Source organism: Balaenoptera ricei, chromosome 4 (assembly GCF_028023285.1).
Source record: "Balaenoptera ricei isolate mBalRic1 chromosome 4, mBalRic1.hap2, whole genome shotgun sequence".
In the NCBI taxonomy this organism is placed as follows: Eukaryota; Metazoa; Chordata; class Mammalia; order Artiodactyla; family Balaenopteridae; genus Balaenoptera; species Balaenoptera ricei.
Genome location: NC_082642.1, coordinates 157,481,226 through 157,504,101, shown reverse-complemented (window position 1 = coordinate 157,504,101; position 22,876 = coordinate 157,481,226). Strand labels below are relative to the sequence as shown.

The 22,876-nt window shown below is 45.9% G+C and overlaps 1 protein-coding gene across 2 annotated transcripts in view; it reads right to left on the bottom strand.

Moving 5' to 3' along the window:
- BACE2 (beta-secretase 2) overlaps nucleotides 1-22,876 on the bottom strand; it is a 122,068-nt gene that overhangs the window by 47,413 nt on the left and 51,779 nt on the right. For both annotated transcript variants that reach the window (XM_059921595.1, XM_059921594.1), the window contains exons 3-8: nucleotides 18,326-18,542; nucleotides 14,934-15,062; nucleotides 13,426-13,560; nucleotides 11,319-11,420; nucleotides 6,142-6,291; nucleotides 2,051-2,219 (exon numbers count right to left, since the gene is read on the bottom strand). In XM_059921595.1, the coding sequence (XP_059777578.1) occupies nucleotides 2,051-2,219; nucleotides 6,142-6,291; nucleotides 11,319-11,420; nucleotides 13,426-13,560; nucleotides 14,934-15,062; nucleotides 18,326-18,542 (902 nt within the window). The remainder of the gene's footprint in view (nucleotides 1-2,050; nucleotides 2,220-6,141; nucleotides 6,292-11,318; nucleotides 11,421-13,425; nucleotides 13,561-14,933; nucleotides 15,063-18,325; nucleotides 18,543-22,876) is intronic.

Sequence of the window (22,876 nt, the reverse complement as noted above, 5' to 3'; positions counted from 1 at the left end):
AATACACAGCTGAAAGGTAAACATTTACTCATGACTAAGATAAAAAAAAATGTCAAGTCTCAAGGATTCCAACCCTGTTCACTAATACAAAGAAATCTGCACTGATATTTAAGGAGATATATTGCAAGATATCAAATATGTACCTGGAGTTAGATGATTTTATTTATATAGAATATGAATTGGCCTAATACTTAATTTTTCCATTGAATATTTCTCTTTTTCTGTTCTCCAAATTGTTATTTTACTTCGTGGGAATAGACAGCGTGTTTTTTTGTTGTTGTTTTTTTTTTTATTTGTGAAATTTTTATTCAGCTGTTGTAATTTTAAGCAGAGTTTATTCTCTAATACCAAACAATATATGCTTACACTTGCTTCTATATATTTAGCTATCTAGGTAGATGGCATATCCCATATAGAATACAGTGGAAGCACTATAATAAATATATTTCTTATTATAGAAAGTGTCCAAAAGATTACACCAAGACTGAAGGATACCAAATGTATCTTGTATCTAACCTTTTCATTGGCGCTAAGTAATATTTACCAAAATTATTAAGTTGGATCTATTTTAGCATCCAGGACAGACATATCAGACTATCATTGATAACATATTTAATAATACATTTAAATTTAGAAATTTATTCAAATTTTCAAGTTTTTCATGAAATTCTTTAGAATTAGACATTCTAGCTCTACACTTTTTTTTTTTTTTTTTTTTTGAAACAAGAATATGAAGCATCACTTACCTGCTTTATTTACTGGGCCTCTATTTTAAGACCACAATTTAGGTAGTAAGAAATAAGAACTGAAACTTCACCTCCTGAATAAATCAGCTGTGATCATTTGGCATTTTGCCTGTGTACCCTCACCTCCCCTGCTTGCCTCCGAACCCCTCAGCTGGTTTTAGATCAGAGTGAAGGTCCGGTCCGAGTACAGGCTACCAGCATGGTCAGCCAGCATCCCTGCCTGTCGTACAACTACATCTAATTGTCTAAGACTTTTTTCTTCCTCAAATTCATATTCCCTTTCCTTCACTACACGGCAGTCTTGTATTTCACTACAACCCTTGCTTTTCTTCTGTTTTATCTTTTTGTTGTCAGTTCTTTTTCTACCTCACATTTCTTGTTCTCCCCCTTAGCATGTTACCAGTACAACTTGGGGATTCCCTTCTGTTCCTGACCCCAAATCCAATGTACTGGGACATTTTCAGTCCTCTGAAACCCTACCCTGAGCGCGGCACCTCTCTCGGCCTCCGCCCTGGTGCACGCGCTTTCTCCATCCCTCCAGCGACTCCACCTCCTGCCACTTCTGTGATTTGCCTTCTCCTCGCTAGCTTGGGCTATATCAGTCAGAAGTACCTCCCTCTAAACCGTGTGCTGTGGGAACACTTCATTTCAAGCAAGCTGCTGACTCTGTGACATTTCCAAGTGGAAGGGGTTTAACCATCCTATCAACTTTATTGTGCTCTCCTGGTTTCTCTGAAGACCCACACAATCCTCAAGCTAGACTTCACCGAATAATGCTGTGTGTCACCCTCATAGCAACTCTTCAAAAAAATACTATGAGAAAAATGCACTCACGATTTTAGGATTTCTAGAAATAGCAATGACAGGCACTTACCTCTGATTTCATAACGAGGATATCTTTGAGGAAGAAAATACACACAGCTTATCGATGCATTTTCTTTTTTATTCATTTTGCTTTTACTGTCCAAAAACTGTAATTCATCCCCAAGGCCCCACAGAGTATTTTTATTCCTGGTATGAGATGCCGTCTTAAGTTTAATACGAGAGATAACCGCAAGGACTGACATTTATTGCACATTTGCCATGTGTCAAGCACTGGACTAAAAGTCTGACATGCGTTATTCTCACTTATTCCTCTCCACAATCCCCCAGTACACTTTGAGGATAAGACTATGATGTCTGAGATAGGCATGAGTGAAAGAATTCAATGGCAACTGATTCATCATCAAGAACTGCTTCCAAGTCAGTTATCTGACATCAGGTGCTCTTGTGAGGGCCCCCTGTCCAATTCAAGCATCGCTTACCTGCACAGGGGCTGGCCGCGAAGCCCACCCTCTTCCGAGCTCTGTCAAAGACCACATAGAAGCCCTCCATCACGGTAGCACCAATCACCAGCGCGTTTGTGGAAGGTGAAATGCCAAATCGGTAACATTCATAATTCAAGCCAGCCCCCATCATGGGCTGAATGTAAAGCTGTTGAAGAGGAAAGAGCAAACAAGAAAAAACACGAATCAGGCAATGTCACAAAACTGTTGAGGCTGCCGTGTGCTCAGACTCTCCGAGGCGCCCTGGGAGCTACGGAGAACGGAGGGGATGTTACCAGCCCTGCCGTCCAGAGGCTGGGACCATGTGCCTGGTGATAAACACTGCCGAAGTGATAGGAACATGCACACCACCTCTGACTGTACACAGGTGCGCCCCTCCAGGAGATGTCTATCTGTCCGTCCATCCATCCGTCGTCTACGTGCTCAACACTTACTGAGCACTTACTAAGGTCTAGACGCTGTCCTCAGTACCAGCAATACAAAGATGAATATCAGCACATGCTCCCTGCATGATCAAAACGTGCATGATCAAACTGACACGTGAGGAAGATGAACATCAGTGCACTTGCCACGTGCAGGGAAGACCGGAGGGAAAGGGGTCTCAAGGCATGAAGGTGAGCAAGGACACGCCAGGATTGTTCCCAGAGTCATAACCTGCTGGACGTCAAGCAGCTGCCATGTCCAGGCGGTGAGTCCAGCAGTTAGAACCCTGCACTGACTGATGCCTGTCTGTAAACCCTTCTTCAAGGCAAGGAATCATCCTATTCTTCACTATAGTCTTGGCACCTAGGCGTCTAGTATATGCCGGGCACATAGTAGGGCCTCGGCAAATGTGTATTAAATGAATGAGCTTGAGCAGTGTGATGAAATAGACAGCTTCTCCTGAGGGTCAACGTAAATTAAGAAAAGGTGGCAGATACACTAGGCTACCACCACCGAAACACTTCCATTTAGGGCTCTGTAAGCAGGTCCTAGAACACACAAACACACACTCCTACCTTTGAATGAACTAATTCCATAATGAAACCCCCCAAAATCACCAAATAAAATGCAAACGATAACACTGATACAAACATGATGCAAACTGAGTTTGTATCTTTCCCTCTGTCCTTTCTGTGTGTGTGCCAGTTGAATCCCAATAAAAATTCCAGACTGTAAATTTTGTAACATGTTGGGAAAGCTCCAGTATTGCTGGGTCTCAGAATAAAATGCCTGCCTTCTAACTAAAATAGCATAAATAGACAAACTGGTGGTATTTAGACTGAAACTATTTACGTTTTTAGGATTATATGAAAAAAAAATCAGAATTTGCCTGTGGGCTGGGCTTGGGGGCTTCTTTTTTAGACAGGCCAAATAGGATTCAGCCCATGTGCTTCTGGAAAATAGTTTGGGGATGGACACACTGTTTTTTGGCATGACTCTTCTGCACTAGCAATCAATTGCCCATCTACTGCTGCTGATGCCTGAACGGTCCTGGGTAGGGGCCTCATTCTAAAACTTTGGTGACAAGGAGCCTTGATGATTGCCCTGAATGTTAGGAAGGGCTTCAGTTGGGCAGAGCTGGGGTGTTAGGAGGGGACCCCCAGCGCTGTTCCTAGGGGTGTTGCTTGTGAAGTTCTCATCGGGCAGTGGTTCATAACTGCCATCCTTTCTCAACAAGGCAATGGAAAGCAAACGGGATTGGGACGGTGAATAAGAAATCAGGAAAACACGGGAAAGCAGATTTTTAAAAAGTGAAAATGTGGACATGTCAAAGTTAACCAAAAGATATCTACAGTCTTGTAAGTGAGAATAAAACTGAATTCTTATCCAGAGTTATGCAAATTAAATGCAATACTCCCAAACATCCCTCATTATATCTTCACGCTCACCCAGGGCTCAGCCCTGAAAGTGGCTGACGGTCCCCAGTGGACCCTCAGCTCTGCCTGCCCTGGACATAATTATAGATTTCCCCCGAATGCCTGCTTTCCTCCTACTTCTTATGAGTCCCTGACTGTCGACTCACCCACATGCCATTTATTCTCCAGTTCACATTCACCTTTGTCCTCAAGCTGGATTTCAACTTTAGTTACAAATCGCATTGATGAAATAATGTCCACATTTTGCTGTTGGGCTGACCAAAATTTAATCACAAAGAGCACATTATTTTAAAGATGCTGAAAACATATCATTCTAACATCACTCTATGCAGTGCTGTTCATCCAAGGATATTGCACTCTTCTGAAAACGTCTTTGGCAAGTATTATTATTTCTCTTTTATAGTTAAAGAGACTGACACAGAAAGGGCTAAGTGATTTGTTCAAAGTTATAGTGTGAGTCAAGGGCAGTGCTGAGAATATAACTCAAGCTTCCGGCTCTCAGCATATGTGTCCTCTGTTGGGCTGTATTTCTCATAAAGCTTTCAATCCTTTCCCCTACAGCTCTCCATTTCTGGAATGCACTTCCCCCCATATAAAGCTGAGAATGGGGAAAAGCCAAATTATCATTTACTTTTTTCTTCTGAAATTATTCCTCTTTCCCTGTCCCCCATTCCCACTCCTTTATCCCAAATTCAGCAAATTGCAACAAAGACACATTGATCTGTCCATTCAACAAACAGTTATTATTACGCACCACCCTCTACCACATGGCAGTGCTAGGGAAGGAAGGATGATCTTTAAATCTCATGGTTCTCATCTTCAAGGAATTAAGAATTTAATGGGGGAAGAAATATAAGTGTGTGTGTGATTAGAGAAAAAAGAAGTCAAATGAAAAAGCCAAGGGCATAAACTCTACCCTGAAGATATGATTCCGGGCCAGATGAGTAGACTAGAAAACATGCATTATGAGTTTGAAGGGCAAGCTCACAAATGGGCCATTCTGCTCAGCAGAGGTTCAACAAAGAGGGGTTGTTTGCACTGGGTCCTAAAGGGTGGAAAGAATGTGGATACACAGATGGAGTGGGGAGGAGGGGGCATTTCAGGCAGGGGGGTTGGTGGAAGCAAAGGCGAGGAGACGGGAGCGGGCACCCAGTGCTGGAGGAGAGCCACCAAGAGTGGAGGGTCAAGGGCGCGGCAGGAAATACGCTGGGGAGTCAGCATGGGTCCCGTGAGGTCACGGAAAGCCACACTGGCGAATGAGGCCTCCAGGACTGCAGTAGTGGGGTGGAGAGCTGTGGCTTAGCAAGATGAATCTGGCGATAGTTTTAGAAGGAGGAGAGGGTGGGGTTGTGTGGAGGGCATGCTGGAGGGTCCTGAGGTGGTAGTGAGAGGGGATGTGAGTGAAGGCTCTGGGCATGGAGAAGGGGAGGAAGAGGTGAGACACATGACGGGGGAAGATGGAACTTGGTCTATGTAACAAGATGCTGAGGATGAAGGAGGAATCAACGATTTACTGAATACGGAAAAACTGATGTTTCCATCTCTGAGTATCCAGTGCTATAGTCTCTATTCATAAATAAATCAGAAGTAAACATATATTGATGTTGTGGTAGATTCTGCAAAAATGGCCTCAATTCTTAACTTCACTTGTAGCCACACCGTTGTGATGTGACCTTGCAGCTTTTCCCATTGGGAGGTGGTGTCTACATCCCCACCCCAGTTATCTGGGCTGCCCCTGGCCTGGTTTGGGAAACATTGTGCAAGAGGTGGTGGCCAGTCCCAGGGCCTCGACTTCAGGAGCACCTGCAGGTTTCTTTTCTCTCTCACAGAATCCTGCTGCCACTGTCTGAGGCAGCTACTGGGTGGTGAGAGACAATGGCCCCATCTCTCCACCAATCGAGCCACCAGATACACAAGTGCGGCCTTCGGAGATCACCCTAAGCCAAGGCCAACCTATCCCTGGCCAACCACCAGCTGACCAGAGACCATGTGAGCAAGCCAGCCAAGATCAGCAGACCTGCCCAGACTCACGAGCAGAAATATAAGCTCACTGATTAAAGCCGCTGGATTTTGTGGTTGTTTGTTATGCAGCATTATCGTGGCAATTGCTACCTAATACAGGTGTGATATCGAAATGCACTCATTGTGCATGAAGTGCTTTACTTTTGCACGTTCCATGTTAAAAAGAGAAAACACAGTCCAAGTTCATACCTGAGGCAGGATAGTTATGCGGAATGATCTGCTAGAGTTCTCGTCTCTCAGGTAGATGGAGATTTTAGGGAAATAAGACCAAGGTGTTTCAGAATTTGTCCAGCATGCCAGCTGGGACCCCGTCCAGAAACCATCAGAGAATTCTGGAATCTAGACAAAACAAGATCACATGACAAACAATGACGAGTCTGGCACAACAACAGGAAGCAGCTCTCAACTCTCTCATTACCTTGCCAGATGCCCATGGCGATAAACACTGCTTAATTTGGATGCAAAGCAAGACATCAGTCCTCTGGAAGAGTGATGGTGATGAGAAAATCACAATTACTAAAATTACCAAGGCATGTGGAAGACTTACTGGTATTAGGCAGCGCTAAGAGCACTTCCCAGCACTAAGTACTTTAATCCTCAAACACCCGCATCAGGGCAGTAACATCATCCCCTCCACTTTACGGATGAGGAAACCAACGCTCAGAGAAGTGAAATAACTCGCTCAAGGTCACACTGTAGTAGGCAATACCCTTTAGAAGAGAGACCAGATCTTAAATGTGGTGCTCAAGGCCCTTTTGGGCATCAACTTCCTTATAAATTCCCTGAGCCCAGTAAGCTTCCTACTGGTGCAGAGCCCTGCGGGGGCTCTCTGCTCTTCTGGAACATCTTTCTCCTCCCGCAGATCTCAGCTCCAATGCCACCTTGTCCAGGAAGCCCTCCTTGACTGCCCCCCCACAGTGCTGGTACTCCACCATATATCTCTCCTCCTTGGCCTTTCTCCTTGTAGCAGTTTTAATTTTAAATTTATTGGTGTGATTGGTTAACTTCCGTTTCTTGCACTAGAATCTGATTCTTCCAAGGACACAGGAGTGCTGTCTGCTCCCCCATCTCCTTCTCATAGCCTTAACACCTGGCCCACAGGAAAGACTCAGGGAATGTTCGTGGGTAAAAAAATGAATGGCCGAGAACACAGAATGTTTGTTCACCTGTGCCTCTCATCCGGGGACCAGAAGGCAATGCCGACCACGCTTATCCACTAACTGTTGAATCTGCAAGTTAATTACAAATTACTTCTGTGCCTTCTCAGCAGGTCGAGTTAAGATTCCAGGGCAGGTCTGCCCCGTTCCTGCCAGCTCCCTGAGGGAAGGACTATGTTGGATGTGTCTCTTTTAACACACCCAGCACACTGCACTGCTCAGGTCAGAACTAGAGGAGCATGTGATGGGGGAGGAGCTAGGAGGGCATGTGATGGGGCGGAGCTAGGGGGCATGTGATGGGGCAGAGCTAGGAGGGCATGTGATGGGGGAGGAGCTAGGAGGACATGTGATGGGGCGGAACTAGGAGGGCATGTGATGGGGAGGAGCTAAGAGGGCATGTGATGGGGGAGGAGCTAGGAGGGCACATGATGGGGAGGAGCTAGGAGGGCATGTGACGGGGAGGAGCTAGGAGGGCATGTGATGGGGAGGAGCTAGAAGGGCATGTGATGGTGGAGGAGCTAGGAGGGCATGTGACGGGGAGGAGCTAGGAGGGCATGTGATGGGGAGGAGCTAGGAGGGCATGTGACGGGGAGGAGCTAGGAGGGCATGTGATGGGGAGGAGCTAGGAGGGCATGTGACGGGGAGGAGCTAGGAGGGCATGTGATGGGGAGGAGCTAGGAGGGCATGTGATGGGGAGGAGCTAGGAGGGCATGAGACGGGGATGTGGGGTGGAGCTGGAAGAGTGTTGACTGGGAGGAAGGGGTATCTGTCAAGGTCCCTGAGGAAGAAAGCACATGAGCTGAGTTGAGGGGTAGGTGGGCGTCAGGGAGACGTGGTGGGGAGAGCAGGCAGAGCATGGAACCTGTCCCACGAGACAACGTGATGGCCATGGAGGCTGGCACTGAGAACAGGAAGGGGCAGGAGATGAGGCTGGGAAGGACCCAGGGGCACCACTGTGCATTTATCAGAGATCATTTATCAGGGATCTGAGCACTGTGGCACATGGGGTGGGATTAAGGCATCCAAGCGGGATTTGTGTAGGTCACTGGTTCTTTGAGTCTAACCTCCAGGGAGTCAGCCTGGGCTGGACAGATGCATTTGAAAGTCAGTGACCAATGGGTGGGAAGTGATGGTGTGGCCATGGATGGGATCGCTTAGGAGAGGGTACAGGGAGAAGAGAGGGGTGCAGGACCCACCCTGAGACAGGGACCAGCAAAGGAGACCCCCATGAAGAGGAACACAGGGATGAGAAGAGGTCCTGGGAGGAGGGTGTGACGGAAGCTGAGAGGACAGGTAAGGGAGGTGAGCAGGGGCGCTGCAGAGGTCAAGGAGGATAGGACGTGAGAAAACTGGGAGTCCCTGGACGAATACGGAGTGAGAGCTGCCTGCTCAGGACCTCGCAGGCACGTGCCACCGCCCTCGGGGCAGACAACCGGGAGGAATTCCCTGCGGCCTCTTCACCCATCATAGGTTCTCCACTGAAACTGTCAGGGCCGACTTGCAAAGTCTCTAATGCTGGCCTTCATAGATTTGTACATTTTATAAGAATGAAGCCAGCTTGAAATACGTATCACAGGGAAGAACCCCTTGCTGGATGAGTTGAGAAGGGGTGGGGCAGTCATTTTGCTGGATTCCAGGAAAAGTGAAGCGTGACTAGGGCTGCACAGAGGGCACTAGCTCCAATTTCCAGCTGAAGAATGAGGCTCAGAGGGGCCAAGTAACTTGCCTAAGAGGCACAGCTCAGGACTGGATGGGGGACCGTCTGCCTCCAAAGAGGTGCCTGCAGGTCTGGAAAGCCTCCCTGGGGGCCAAGCCTTGTGTCCTGGGGGCCAAGCCTTGTGTCCTGGGGGCCAAGCCTTGTGTCCTGGGGGAGAGTTTGGACATTCAGATCATAGAGTTGAAAGTCAGAAGTCAATTTACAGCAGGTGTCATCCTACTTCTGGGTTTTACAGAGGGAGAAGCACTGGGCCTGAGCTAACAAGGGTGCCACAGCTGGGCAGGAAGGAAGCCCAGGTCCCCGCCAAACACAGAACTCCCCACCAGGCTCATTTAAAAATACAGACCTACATATAGCACAGGGAACTATATTCAATATCTTGCAATAACCTATAACGGAAAAGAATCTGAAAAAGAATACATATATATGTATAACTGAATCACTTTGCTGTACACCTGAAAGTAACACAACATTGCAAATTAACTATACTTCAATAATAAAAAAGAACTACGGACCTACAAACCATTCATTTCTAAAATCCCATCTGAAGAATCTAGGCCCAGAGACAGAGCACGGCATCTGTACGGTGTTTAACTCTTCAAAGCCTGTCCTCTCCTTAACTAAGAGAGAAAACCCAAGGCAAGAGAGCCGGCTGAGATGAACCTAGCAGAGAGAAAGAACACGCACGTCTCTGGTCCACGCACAATGAGACACAGACAGTTTCCACCCTTGCTGAGCTTTCCCTGCTCAAGACAAACAGCCTCCCCAGGCCTCTCCCTCCTGATGGAGGCACTGAAACCAGAGGATAATTTTAGACTCGGCAAACAAATTTTGCACTCTCGTTCCTTCTCGTGCTTTAATTACAGTCAGGCACTGCTGAACACATGCTGTGCTGCCCTCGGGAGTGCGAGCGCCCCTCTGCCACAGTCCTGCTGGTCCCCGCTGAAGTCACGGACTCTGCAGAGACCCAGGCTGGTCACGGGCTTGTTGGAGTCACACGCTCACGCTGCCAGAATGTCCTTGGGACGGTTGTAAAACACTTAGAGCTCAGAATAGTACATTTGAAGGTGCTCGTATTAATTTCACTGAGGACATTTTTACCCTGAAAAAAAGCAGCATATTGCTCTGCATTTCTAGCACAGTCTGGTCTTCAGCCAGTTTTCTAAATTTAAGGCACTAAAAATGTTACCGGCCATGTTTTTCTGATTCAGCAGATATTAGACACGCAGTGGACAAAAAAGGCGGACATTGCTCTGCCTTTCTTGTCCGCGGCTCCCTGGACCTTTCAGTTCACAGAGGACCTCGGTGTTGTTTCTTCCGGCTTTCCCCTCTGTATTCTTTTGATTTGCCTGCTGCTTTTCCTACAGCGCTTCCAGACTTTTCAAGTTTGGGTCCAGGACAAGCAAAACCCTGCTCTTCCTTCCCCTGTTCTGCTGTCACCTGTAACAAAGCAACTGCTGTGCATCTCCTATCCATCATTCCTTGGATTTGGCCAGCCCAGTGGAGTTGCGGGCCTGTCAGCCCCAACTGGGGTCAGCGCCAATATAAAGACTTTGTGCGGGAAACGCTCATTTTTGGTCACTCTGCCAGGGTGGCCCTGCGTGAACAGATGCTTATGAAGACACCCACGAAGTCGAGAGAGACGTTTATCTTGTGTCGAGACAAACAGTAGTAGCACTGTGGTTTGGACATGAAATAGAAGCTCTTCTTGACCGAGCACATTGTGCCAGGCTTGTACGCCCGACCCTCCTCACAGCCCCACGACAAGAACCCGGAGACTCTCAGGGGGCACAAGAGTCCTCTCCAGGCACTCAGCTATTAAGTGGCAGAAGCTACATGAAATTCAATTCCATCTGCCCTTTAAGGCTGCGGTCCTTCCACTCAGTGCCCTGTGGTCTATCCTGTTGCCTTGAACTAACTGGAAAGTAGGGGTCACACTGGGAATACTGTTAACCAAGCCCTCAAAAGGCATGTTGTCCTTGACCATGATTCTAATTGTATTTCAAAGCATGGCCATAAAAGAATTATTACATTGGCGGATTTTCCCTTTGTCTTCTGTGAATCTCATTGTTTTACAGAAGTGGGAATTACAATCCCAGCACAGCTTGGATGGAGGCCAAAAAAGGAGTACAATTTTTGGTTTGTTTTAAAGGCTACAAACGTATTCCTGGTTTACTATTTACTTTAATATAGTATATCACCAAGTGGTTCTTTTCCCCCTTAGATTAAAAAAGCGCTATGCTAACTACAATGTTATTTGAAATACTAAAAAGCATTGCACCTTCAGATCCAAGTCCTCTGAGGTTAAAGTGAAGGAATTATTTGCTGGTTAATATCAAAGAATAAGATTGTGAACTTAATAAGTAATCATTAAAATAAAACAACCTCAAAGTCCTTAGACGGAGACCGTTAGACTACGTGGTGGTATTCCCCAGTATGCGGTCATGACCTGGTGTGACCTCTGAGATTCATCCACCATCCTGAAGACTCACCAGAGACGTGCGGGCCACTGCCTCGATCACGGCATCAAACACCTTCTGGGGCAGGCGCAGCAGCGTGGTGCCGCTGTCCACGATGGCCTTGTCCGCATTATACTAGAACGGGGAGAGGGGGTGGGGAGAAAGCACTGAGCGACAGGGCACCCACATCAATGCACGGCTCCAGCCCGCCGTCACCGTGGACCTGTGATACACACATTCGGCAGTCACGGTACCTCCTTGGTGGCTACAATTCATTTCATCTTCTCAGAACTTGGGAACCGAGAACTTCCTTGCCCAATGTTCTCATTATAGATAAAGAAACCGAGGCCAGGAAAGGGCAGTGACATTGACCAAAATCAACAGCCTAATGCAGGGCTTTTCTCTTACTCAGCAGTGGCCAGATTCTGTCAAGGATCCCCCAAAGAGGGAAGACCCATTTGTCTTTAGAGGTTGAAATGATACATTAAATGTCATTTATACAAATCATGAAAAATCAACTCTCTATTACCCTGCTAGTGGAGAAAGACGGGGAAGGACAGTTTTTCAATAGCCACCCCATATTTGCATTTAGAATGGAACCAAAGCCACATTCAGTAAGAGAATCTCACACACACAGAGGCAGTCCCAGCCCTGACCCCGCCTCTGTCATTCTTTATGTGGCCGAATGGGAAGAATGGAGGTCAGTGGGCCAAGACCAGAGTAGTCACCCAACCTCTAGGGACATAACTGTACGATCAAGGCTGCCCAGGAATGGAGTGAGTCGTGGGCAATTTAATCCTCTTGCTTCTACGGCAAATCCATGAGTCATAGGACCAAATACACCAAGCAGGTCAAAAGGAAATAAGGATTTGTTTAGGTAGCAGGTGGGAGGAGTGAAGAATTTTGAGAAATTGAAACACAGCAACTGATTCATATTTTTTCAAATGTAAAACGAATTTCAGTTTAGAAACAAAGTTAATTTAAATAATCTAGTTTGTTCGCACTTGCATGTGTAAGAAAAGCTTGCATACTGAAATGCTGGGGGGTGGAATGTTCTGGGTTTTGTTGTTTGCTCTGTGTGGCAAGCTTGGCTGATTGTGGGGGGGCAGAAAAGAACCAGGAATACGAGAATCAAAGCTCCAAATAAATGCTTACACTCTCCAACACACACTCTCACACACAAACACATACACACGCACACGCGCACACACACACACGTGCGGAGTCTGTGCTTTATTTTAGGCCCTCCCATCTGATTCTATCATTGGACTCTTCAATGGCAAGTAAATGCCTCTTGACAATAAACAGATTTGTGGACTTAGGACTGAAACACCATTCCAATGCAATGGACCTTCCCTTTAATCAAGCTTTGACTGTTTTTTCAGAGGCATCTGTGTATATGAGAACTTATGGTACAATGTGATGGTTAAACTGAAAGGCAGTGATGACAGGTAAGAGTACAATGAATGCTGATGAAATGCTGGTGGTTTTTGTAAACCATTCTGAAAATATTGTAGAGGACCAAGTCTCCCTCAGATCCTCATAATCATGTCATTATGTGCCACAAACAAGCCAAACTGCAGCGAGAGGGTGTGAACGAGGTTAACGAGAGACGTGGTTTCCCAGCTCTGCACATGTGCCTCCTTTGAGCACCATCAAAAGCCATGCACATCTTTAGAGCACATGTTTCTTCGAGTGAGAATTGTATACTGGGGGGGAAGGGGGATTAGCTGTGAATGGAGGGGAAAGCTGATGATTTACTTCTGGTTTCATTTTGCTTATTTTCAGTCCCCTTTTACACTGATAAAACCCTGCTTACTTCTCGTTGTCTTGAACAGAGATCAGGGACCATCAGGCCAAGATAATATGGATAGTTCTGGATAGTTCTCTTCACTCACCATTTTAGGCTAATTCCTCTCTATTAAGAGAAGCAGTTGAAGGGAAGCAATTTTTTGGGGGGGGGATCATTGGTATACAATCATCTACAAAAAGGCCCTGTAACTTTTAATGTCATGAACTTTTGATTTGTCTTGCAATGTAATGTACCCTCAGAGTTCATATTCAGGTCCCAGCTGTAATATTTAAGTGACCCAGGCACATACAGACAGGTAGACACAAAGAGATCACAGAGTGGAAATACCTCTCTGCAGTCCAGATTAAGGCTCTGGCCTCCGATTTCCAATTTCAGAATTTCTATCTGATAATACCACTCCTCCTTAATAGGGGTATACCAGATGTCTCCTTTGTACAAGGTTGGTTCAATTCCACCCAGGACCTGGGATGGAAAATATTTACAGGTATAAGAGAAAAAAATATACAGGCATGTAACAAGTTACACAGAGAAGCGTGCTCTTATAAGGCAAAACTTCACTAGAATTAGTACTTTCAATTTATTGGGATGTTATAAATAAATACATACACCTTAAAATTAAACAGGGAACATTCTGGGGCCATGTATCCAAAGATCAAAGACTTTTATACCCTAGTCTAATCAGGATGCTTTGATGGTTTCCCTTACCTAAAGTTAGTACATACAGTACCAGCTCCATGATATTGAGATCCTCCCCTCCGGCCCCCACCCCGGCCACTGGCAAAGAAATGCAATAAAATTGTAAACCATACAGACTGGCAAAAATTTAGTTCCTCAGAAGACAGAGAATGACTTCCTGCCCTGCACATTTGCATGGAAAGCAGAACAAAAGAGCTTCCCTAACCAAAACTTCATTTTGCACATCTGTATAGCATCACCCCACAAATCTAGGCTACCCTCTCCCCTGAAAAGGTGATAAAAAAAGGTGTTGAGAGCAGGTGTATTGTTAGCAATCAAAGTAGATGAGCCTACTTCTCATAGCTGGAGAGCAAAGGGGTCAACATCATCCAACCTGGCGGGGGCCCTTCATGTACATTCTCCCCATCACCTCCTACTTTAGACGTCGGGGCGCAGGGCCCATCAAGGGGACACTTGGGTTATGGCATGTTCACAGTGTCGATTCTGCTTCACTATGTGTGTGCTGTGTATGTGCATGTGTGTGTATGCGTGTGTATATAAGTGTGTGTATGTGTATGTCTGTATAGCTGTGTATGTGCGTGCATGTGTATGTGTGTGTGTGTGTGTGTGTGTGTGTGTGTGTGTGTGTGTGTGTTGAGAGCGAGAGAAATGATGTACAGGTGTCCCCGTCTCCCCACCAAATTTATGCAATCACAGTCCTCCCCCTTTGCCCCCCCTCCCCAGAGTTAAGGCCCACCTGCCACCCCACCCCACTGGTCCTCATGTGCCCCTGCCACACCCAACAAAAACAGTTACCTTTCAAAGGAACATTTTTTTAAAAAGCTTTAAAGGAATTTGACTAACGCAACAGTGTAAGACAACTATACCCCAATTGAAAAAAAAGGTATGGGGATAAAAAAAAATAAAGGAATTTGGGGAAGCAATGAGAATCATCTTATGAGATGGCAGGATGATTAGGAAAGATAAAAATAATACCTAGTTTTATCCATTTTTAAGGGCTCTCAAACAAGGATTATTAATATTTGACAGTACCTATGTATGCCTACATGTCTAATATTTCTATCAGGGTCTTAATAAAGCAGAAAAGAGCAGCCCCACTGATCTCTGATGTTCCCCCTTTAAGATGAAAAGATACCCACAAGACTACCTCCGTTGGTACCAGATCCAGCGACTGGCAATCCAGCCCCACACATCTGCATGGAGAAAACATTGGGGATCTTTGCTTGTGCCACGAGGGAATCAAAGAATGTCTCCAGAGAACTTGATGGCTGCAGGAGGGATGGGAAAGAGCACAGCTGCTTCAGGACTCGCAGTGGAGACAAGGAGTGACCCCATGCAGGCACCAGGCATGGTATACAACATGGCATTTCTTTATAGTCAATATTTTCAAGGCTAAGGAATAAACAAGCTTATTATTAAGTACACTGATTCAGAAACCTCCAACAGAACTCCCTAAGACTTGGTATTTTTTCCTTTTGGGATGGCGGCTCTGTTGGAAAAATAAGATAGTATTTCCGGAAGCTGTTAAGAGGCTGCCCCATTTACCATCCTGACTGCCTTGTGAGGCAGGCGTGAGAAGATGTGGAAGTGGGTTACCCAGGTAGGTGGTGGATTCTAATCTTAGACATTTCAGAGTAAGGAGAGAACAGCGTCTCCAGGAGCTGCCTTTGCAGCTTCAGTAAGTTTTTTTTCAGCTGTAGTCATCCATCATGCAAATGACAGGTGCCTGACCCATGAGGACAGGTCACATCCCAGATCCCGGACCCTGGGAGGCGGCTTAGCTCTGCCGGCTGTCTACTGAACTCTGGCAACCGGGAAAGGAACGATGCTATTCTCCTGCAGTTTAAAAGCTCATTATTCCCCATTGCCGTATGTCAATAATGTCCTCTGTGCTTCTGTTACATGTAACCACACCTTCAGAGACCAGCTGTATTTCTCCAGGACTGAAAAGGAGGGATGGTCTGTGAACAGGTCTTAGCTGGGGGTGGGTCACAGGTGCTGGTGGTCAGGAAGGAAGGTCATAGACCTATGTTTCGATTTTGGCTTTGACAACTGGGACAGATTAGAGTTGGTTACTACGAATGGTTCGTTCTTGATGAAAACAACTGTGGCAGCATAGATGCTCTTGGCATATTCTGAGCATCTACGGTTAATATAAGGAAGGATTATTTATAAGCTGTAAGAACTAAAACTCTACTTCTAGAGGGAGTGAGAGGAGAGTTATCAGACAGACAGAAACCTTCCCATTTCTTTAGTTCATTTGTATTTGGCCTCCTATCTGCTTCTATCCCAGCCGCTGTGGACTCTCTTGCAGAATTCAGTACAATCTCTACATGTAACCTTGTCTAAATACTTTGTGTTTGGGTCAAGGAATGAGACGAAGCCCCCTTTTGAAACAGGCTGGCTCTGGTGATGACCCAGTCTGTGTCAATCTTCTTGAGAGGCAGTGAGATAAACACTGCCTGGAATTGAATCCTGGCTCCACCACCCACCTGCTAACCGTGTGACTTGTTCCTTTGTTTCCTTATCTGTAAAATGGGGATCATAGTCGCATCCCAGAGCTCTTCTGGGGCTTAAATGGGTCAGTACACACAGAGTGCTTGGAATAGTGCCTGGCACACGGGATGGGATCTATTATTATTCTGCCAGGTCATTCTTCAGTAGGACTCGGGATCCTTTAAGGTTTAAAAGCACACAGCTGCCCAGGACCAGCCCAAGAGGACCTGATTCAGCAGGGATGCTGCTGGGTGCAGGCAACTGTAGTGCGAGAGACCCCGCAGGTGGTTCTGACCACATCCTTGATGAGAGGCACCTGGCATCGGCCGGGGGCCACCACACACTATGACCCCACTGGGTGCTCGGGGAACCTATTTCAGAAACACCTTTGGGCCACCAACCCAGACCGCCCTGCCAGTCCTGTTTCTAGCCGTGCCCCATGTCCTACAAATCCTGTTACTGTCTCCCCAAACCTAGGAAGTGAAGACAATTGTCGGCAATCTTGGAATTTCATAGGTGAAAAGATAAAAAGTCACGTGGGGAGTCTGGACACCCAAAAGGACCCCAAAGCAGTCTATTCTCAAGGAAGTTTTACATATTATTAATTCCAGATAATTTAGCTTTATGCTACCATCCTCTAAATAACCAGCATCAAATCAATCATACATATTTTATTTTCAGAGTCACGAGAAGATGAAACATTTTGCCTGAGGTCACATGGTCAGTGAAAAGTATCTAGGAATGTAAGTTGCTACGAGTTTGGGAACTCATATTAAGCTTTTCCTACAGTGCTGAGCAAAAAAATGGCTCCAGAAGCCATCTGGGCTCCGTAGAGGGGGCTCTGGGCTCTGACAGCCCTAGGCAAGGGGTAAACCTCTCTGACCCTCAGTCCACACATCTCTAAAATGGGGATAACAGGGGCCTACAAAGTCTGCCTTGTGGAGAGGTCTCAGACACCTTGCAATGGTCTCAAGACACCTTGCAATGGTCTCAGCCTAGGGCTTCACGGGCTATTTTTTGTCCTTGAGAAGCCACAGTGTTGGAAAGCGGCCCCTGCCTACTGGCCCATCTCCACCCCCTCACATCGCTGCCCTGCATCGCTTGCTAGTAAACTTGAGCTGGAACAAATGTCCTTATGGAGAGAAAACAGGCCTTTCTGCACCCACGATTCTTTGTTCCACACTTAGCTCTGGCTGGAAGCCTAACTCTGAACAAGGAGAGGCCGAGCCGGGGTGCCCGTTTACAGGCCAGGAGGGGCAACCTCTCCTCAAGTGTATGCTCACCTGCCCTGGTCTCCCGGAGCCCAGGGGACCCACGGGTGTCGGATCCGCCTGCCCCTGGCATCCCTTCCGGGTGGACATTTCCCAGCCCACCTCACTCCTCCTGCTCATGAACACTACTTCCTTTGGGTGGGATCAAGGGCAGATAACTGGAGAACATTCAGTCCTGTCTTTCCCTGTTTTGTGAAGGTTCTGACGCTGATGGGAGCGAGGGTCCCACCATCTCTCCTCGCTGCATCGCTAATTCCAGGGGCTGGCGATCCCCAGGGCGCGCTTGAAGGCTGCCTGTGCTCTCAACTCCAGAGTGAGGGAAAGGCAGCACGATGCTTTCTCTGCCTGGAGGGACACCTCTTCCTGCCGAGGTTCCAGTGTCACGTCTTCATGTGAATGTATGAATTTAATAAATGTGTTTACTCTTAATCCTGCCCAAACAAAAACCCCTAAACAAACACCATAATCAAAGTGATTCAGCTTCTGTTAACACCTGTCAACTATACAAGTAAAATAAACGAAAGGCAAATGAAAAAATTGATGTTATGAGTGTACCTTGTAGAAAGGTTCAAAGAATGTCACCATTCATCTTAAATTTTAAAAATGCTTAGAGATAAACTTAATTGTGCGAACACTGATCTTTCAACCATGTGATTCTCACTGACTGTCTCGGACAGCTGGACCCATCTGTTGGCCCCTCCAATGACTGGCTTCAGAATCTTGTCCCATCACTCAATTTCCTTAGATCCACCCATTATTCTTACCTTGGCCAGGGTAGCATAAGCCAGTCCAAGTATCCCATTCCATTTAATCCCAGGCAAAAAGAAATTCTCTGACTCAAAGATGGTGGCAATGTTGACCAGAAAAGAACTGTTGAAGCCTTTTGGGATGGTGACAACGTCCTCTCCAACGAAGCCAGTCCAGCTCCCTTGCGTGTACTTCACGGTGACGTCAAAGCCCTTGGGGCGGTAGGTGCTGGACCTGGAAAAAGAGAAGAGGCATTGTGTCCTGTATCCCGTCCCCCTGTCCCTGTTCTGACCACATGGCGGTCATGGCTGCAAAGACAGCGGCCCTACGCCCAGAAGGTCTGCATAAGCAATTCTTCATAATTAAGACTCTTCACGCTCACAAGGTGACATTTCCCATAAAAAATAATCGCTAACATTTGGGTAATGGCGTCTTCTGCGCCACGCGTAAGGGAGTACTGGGGTCAACGTGTAGCCCCGAATTTAACTCTTCCCTCCGCCCAAGTCCTGCCCCGTTAAGCCAGGTGTTGTACTTAACTGCATTGGCCTGGGACGCCACAACTGTGTGTGGGCCCCGCCTGGCCCTCTGGCTCTGTGGGGACCCTGCACTGCTACTCTGTGACAAAGGGAGGGGCTGGCAGCCCAGAAAGAGGGGCCACCAGCTTGTGGCCTGGGGTTCAGATTCACACAAACAGCCAACGTGATGAATAAAGATCAAGCCACACACCCCCAGTACCAGGGCTGTCCCTGCTCAGGGCCCGCACGACCTCCTGGGGTCACAGGTTCCTTCTCAAGTTCGTCCCTGTGCCCCAAGCTGATTCTACTCATATCAAAACATGAAGGAGGACGCTGATGACAAGTCACTGTGACGCAAGTCACTGTGACAACCCCACAACCCCTAAGGGTAAGCGTTACTGAGACAGAATAACATGAACACGGCCAGACAACAGGTGGGGTAGATGGAAATCCTGCTCTCGGGATTTCAGAGACAGACAGTAAACAACTGAACCCCTAGAATTCCAGGCGATGATAGAGTGATGAGTCACCCAGAGAAGAGAGCAGGGTGAGGGGAGGGTGGTCACTGAGGCCTCTCTGAAAGAGGACATTTGTGTGAGACCTGCCTGAAGACAACGAGCCACGGGGCTCTCTGGGGAGGGGCCTCCTGGAGAGAGAACAGTAGGTGTCAAGGCCCTGGGGTGTCCAATCCTGGGAGGTCATTCTTATACCTAATGGAGCTTGAAAACTCTGTTGACTATAGGCAGGAACCCAAGGGACATCTCTGAGCAAATATCTGGGCATTCAAACCAGGCTTCCCCTAGGAAAATGAGCAGATTCCTAAGAGAAGTGCCAAATCACCAAACACATCATTGTAAAGTGTTCCTGTTTGTCTGCAGTTTTCATTTCATTTTGTTTTAACATTAAATCTCTGAACATTAATACATGTTACTAAGTGTTTGCTATAGGATTATATGAATTTGCGGTATGGATTATATGGTCTTTTTGGGAGTCAGGGAGAAAGTTAAGTCAGGGATGATATGACTTTTTTTCGGTACGTCTCATAAGCTTTAAAAATGGTAACAGTCTTTAATTCAGTAATTGCACTTCTCAGAATCTGATCCTAAGAAAACACCCATGATGCAAACAGAGATTCATGAACAAAGACAGTCATTATGTTTTATTTATAACAGCAAACAGTTGGAAACAACCTAAATGCCCAGTAAAAAGGAAATAGTTTAGTAAATTATAGTACATCCATATGATGGAATATTAAGTAGCTCTGAAAAATGCTGTTGAGTAAGACATTTTCAATGACATAGTAAAAAAAAATAAGGTAAAAGAAACATTCGTATATGTGGCAGAACCTTCTTCAAAAAAATTTAATACACTCCAATATTAGCAGCGCTACCTCTGGGTGGTGGGGTTTTGTGGGGGAAACTCTCATTCTTGTGGTTAGATCCTTCCATATTTTCTGCATATATAACTTTTTATAATCAGGGAAAAAAGGTTATTTTTAAAATGTCTGGCAGACACATTTTGGAGAAATTTAATTTATTCTAACATCATAATGGGATATGAAATATGAAGAATATTTAATTTTAACATTTTCTATTTTAGCTAACTCCACCATGATCTTAAAAAGAGAGCAGCATTAAGCGAACATTTTATGTACAGACGTCTTCTGACAAGGGCAGGCACAGACCAAAAAGTAAGTGTGGATGGACCCCGGGCACATGGAGCTCTAAGGAACCCATCAGAAATTACACATATAAAGCGCATAGTCAGGTCATTGAAATGCAGGCACTTGAGGGTTGGTGTTTTAGTGCCAAGTTTTAGTGCCAGCATCAATTCAGTGATGCTTGGCACACAGCAGGGGTTGCACACATTTAGGATGAAAAGCAATTAAAATACTAAATTGTCAGTCCCTTTTGACAGTTTGCGGTCATTCCTCAAGTTTAAAACTGCACTACTGCTGGGCGTATAGATCAGTGGTAGAGCATTTGACTGCAAAACACTACTGCTAATGGAAGAGGCTAATTATTTTGAAAGGCTTAGAGAATGTGATCTAGCACAGGGTTGGCAAATTTTTTCTGTAAAGGGCCAGAAAACAAATCTTTCAGTTTTCGTGGGTCACATGATTTCTGTTACTACTCCACTCTGCTAGTGAAGAAGCAGCCACATGTGACAGATAAACAAACGTGTGTGTCTGTGTTCCAATAAAACTTTATTTACAAACACAGGCAGCAGGTTGGATGTGGCCTGTCAGCCCTAGTTTGCCAACTCCTGATCTAGAAGATTATTATCTCCCCAAACATTCTATAGTACCATGACTTTCTTTTGAGAAGTTTTTTTATTTTTACTCTGTCCAGACTACAGAAAACTCATTAGAATCTGCCAATGTTACTGATAAGATGGACCAGGCTGACCATCTAAGTAGCATGTCCTCTGTAGTGTACTGACCAGCTTGCTATTTCCCTCATGGGTGAACATTCTGGATGTTTCGGTGCCATTTACAGAGAGATGAGAGGCAGTTGGAGTTACACCGCCTGCTGTCAAATAGTACTTCAACCACTTGGGAGCCATGTGTGACCCTAAGTCAAGTTAATTAACTTCTCTGTACCTCAGTTTCCTCAACTAAAAAGTCGGGACAAGTACAGTACCATACCTCATGGGGTTAATACTAAGGATTAAGAGAGTTAATACTGTAAACCATTTAGAACAAAACCCTGGAACACAGCAGGTACACAACAAAAATAGCTGCTATTATTATAATTATCTAATCGCTTGCTACCTTTATTCAATCTATGGACTGCTATTAGAAAATGTAAGATATTTTTTCTAGAAAATGTTCCTATAGAGATACTCTTTCTGAATATCCAAAACTGTCTCATTCTGAAGTCCAACAACCTCCAGGAAAAGGGGCAAGTCTTGGGTAAGATTTGGTTAAAATGGTCCAGGGAGGGGAGGAACCTTCTAGGTTTCTAAAAGATGGAGCTCTTCTGTGTTCTGGACCAGGGCTGTCCAATAGAACGTCTGCAATGACAGAAATATTCTCTACCTATGCTTCCAATACAGTAGCCAACCTGAAATGTGACTGTAGATCTTCCTCAACATACGATGGGGTTACATCCTGATAAACCCTTGTAAGTTGAAATTATCATTAAGTTGAAAATGCATTTAATACACCTAACCTACTGAACATCCCAGCTTAGCCTAGCCTACCTTAACCGTGCTCAGAACACTTATATTAGCCGACAGTTGGGCAAAATCATCCAACACAAAGCCTATTTTATAATGAAATATTGAATATCTCCTGTAAGTTATTGAATATTATACTGAAAGCGAAAAACAGAGTGGTCGTCTGGGTGCAGCGTGGTTATCAGTGTGCAGCTGTTTACCCTCATGACTGTGTGGCTGACAGGGAGCTATGGCTGTCGCTGCCCAGCATCACAAGAGAGGATCGTCCAGCATATTGCCAGCTTGGGAGAAGATCAAAATTCAGAATCCAAAGTACAGTTTCTACTGAACGTGCATTGCTTTTGCACCACTGTCAAGCTGAAAAATCATCAGTCAAACGATCATAAGTCCGGGACCGTCTGGACAGTTTGACTAAAGAACGACTCTTTATTTAACATTAATTAATTTAAATTTAAATAGCCATGAGGACCTTCAAGATGGTGGAGGAGTAAGATGTGGAGATCGCCTTCCTCCCCACAAATACATCAGAAATACATCTACATGTGGAACAACTCCGACAGAACACCCACTGAACGCTGGCAGAAGACCTCAGACCTCCCAAAAAGCAAGAAACTCCCCACGTACCTGGATAGGGCAAAAGAAAAAAGAAAAAACAGACAAAAGAATAGGGACGGGACCTGCGCCAGTGGGAGGGAGCCGTGAAGGAAGAAAGGTGTCCACACACTAGGAGCCCCTTTGCGGGCGGAGACTGCAGGTGGCGGAGGGGGGAGCTTCGGAGCCACGGAGGAGAGCACAGCCACAGGGGTGCGGAGGGCAAAGCGGAGAGATTCCCACACGGAGAGATTCCCACACGGAGGCTCGGCGCCGAGTAGC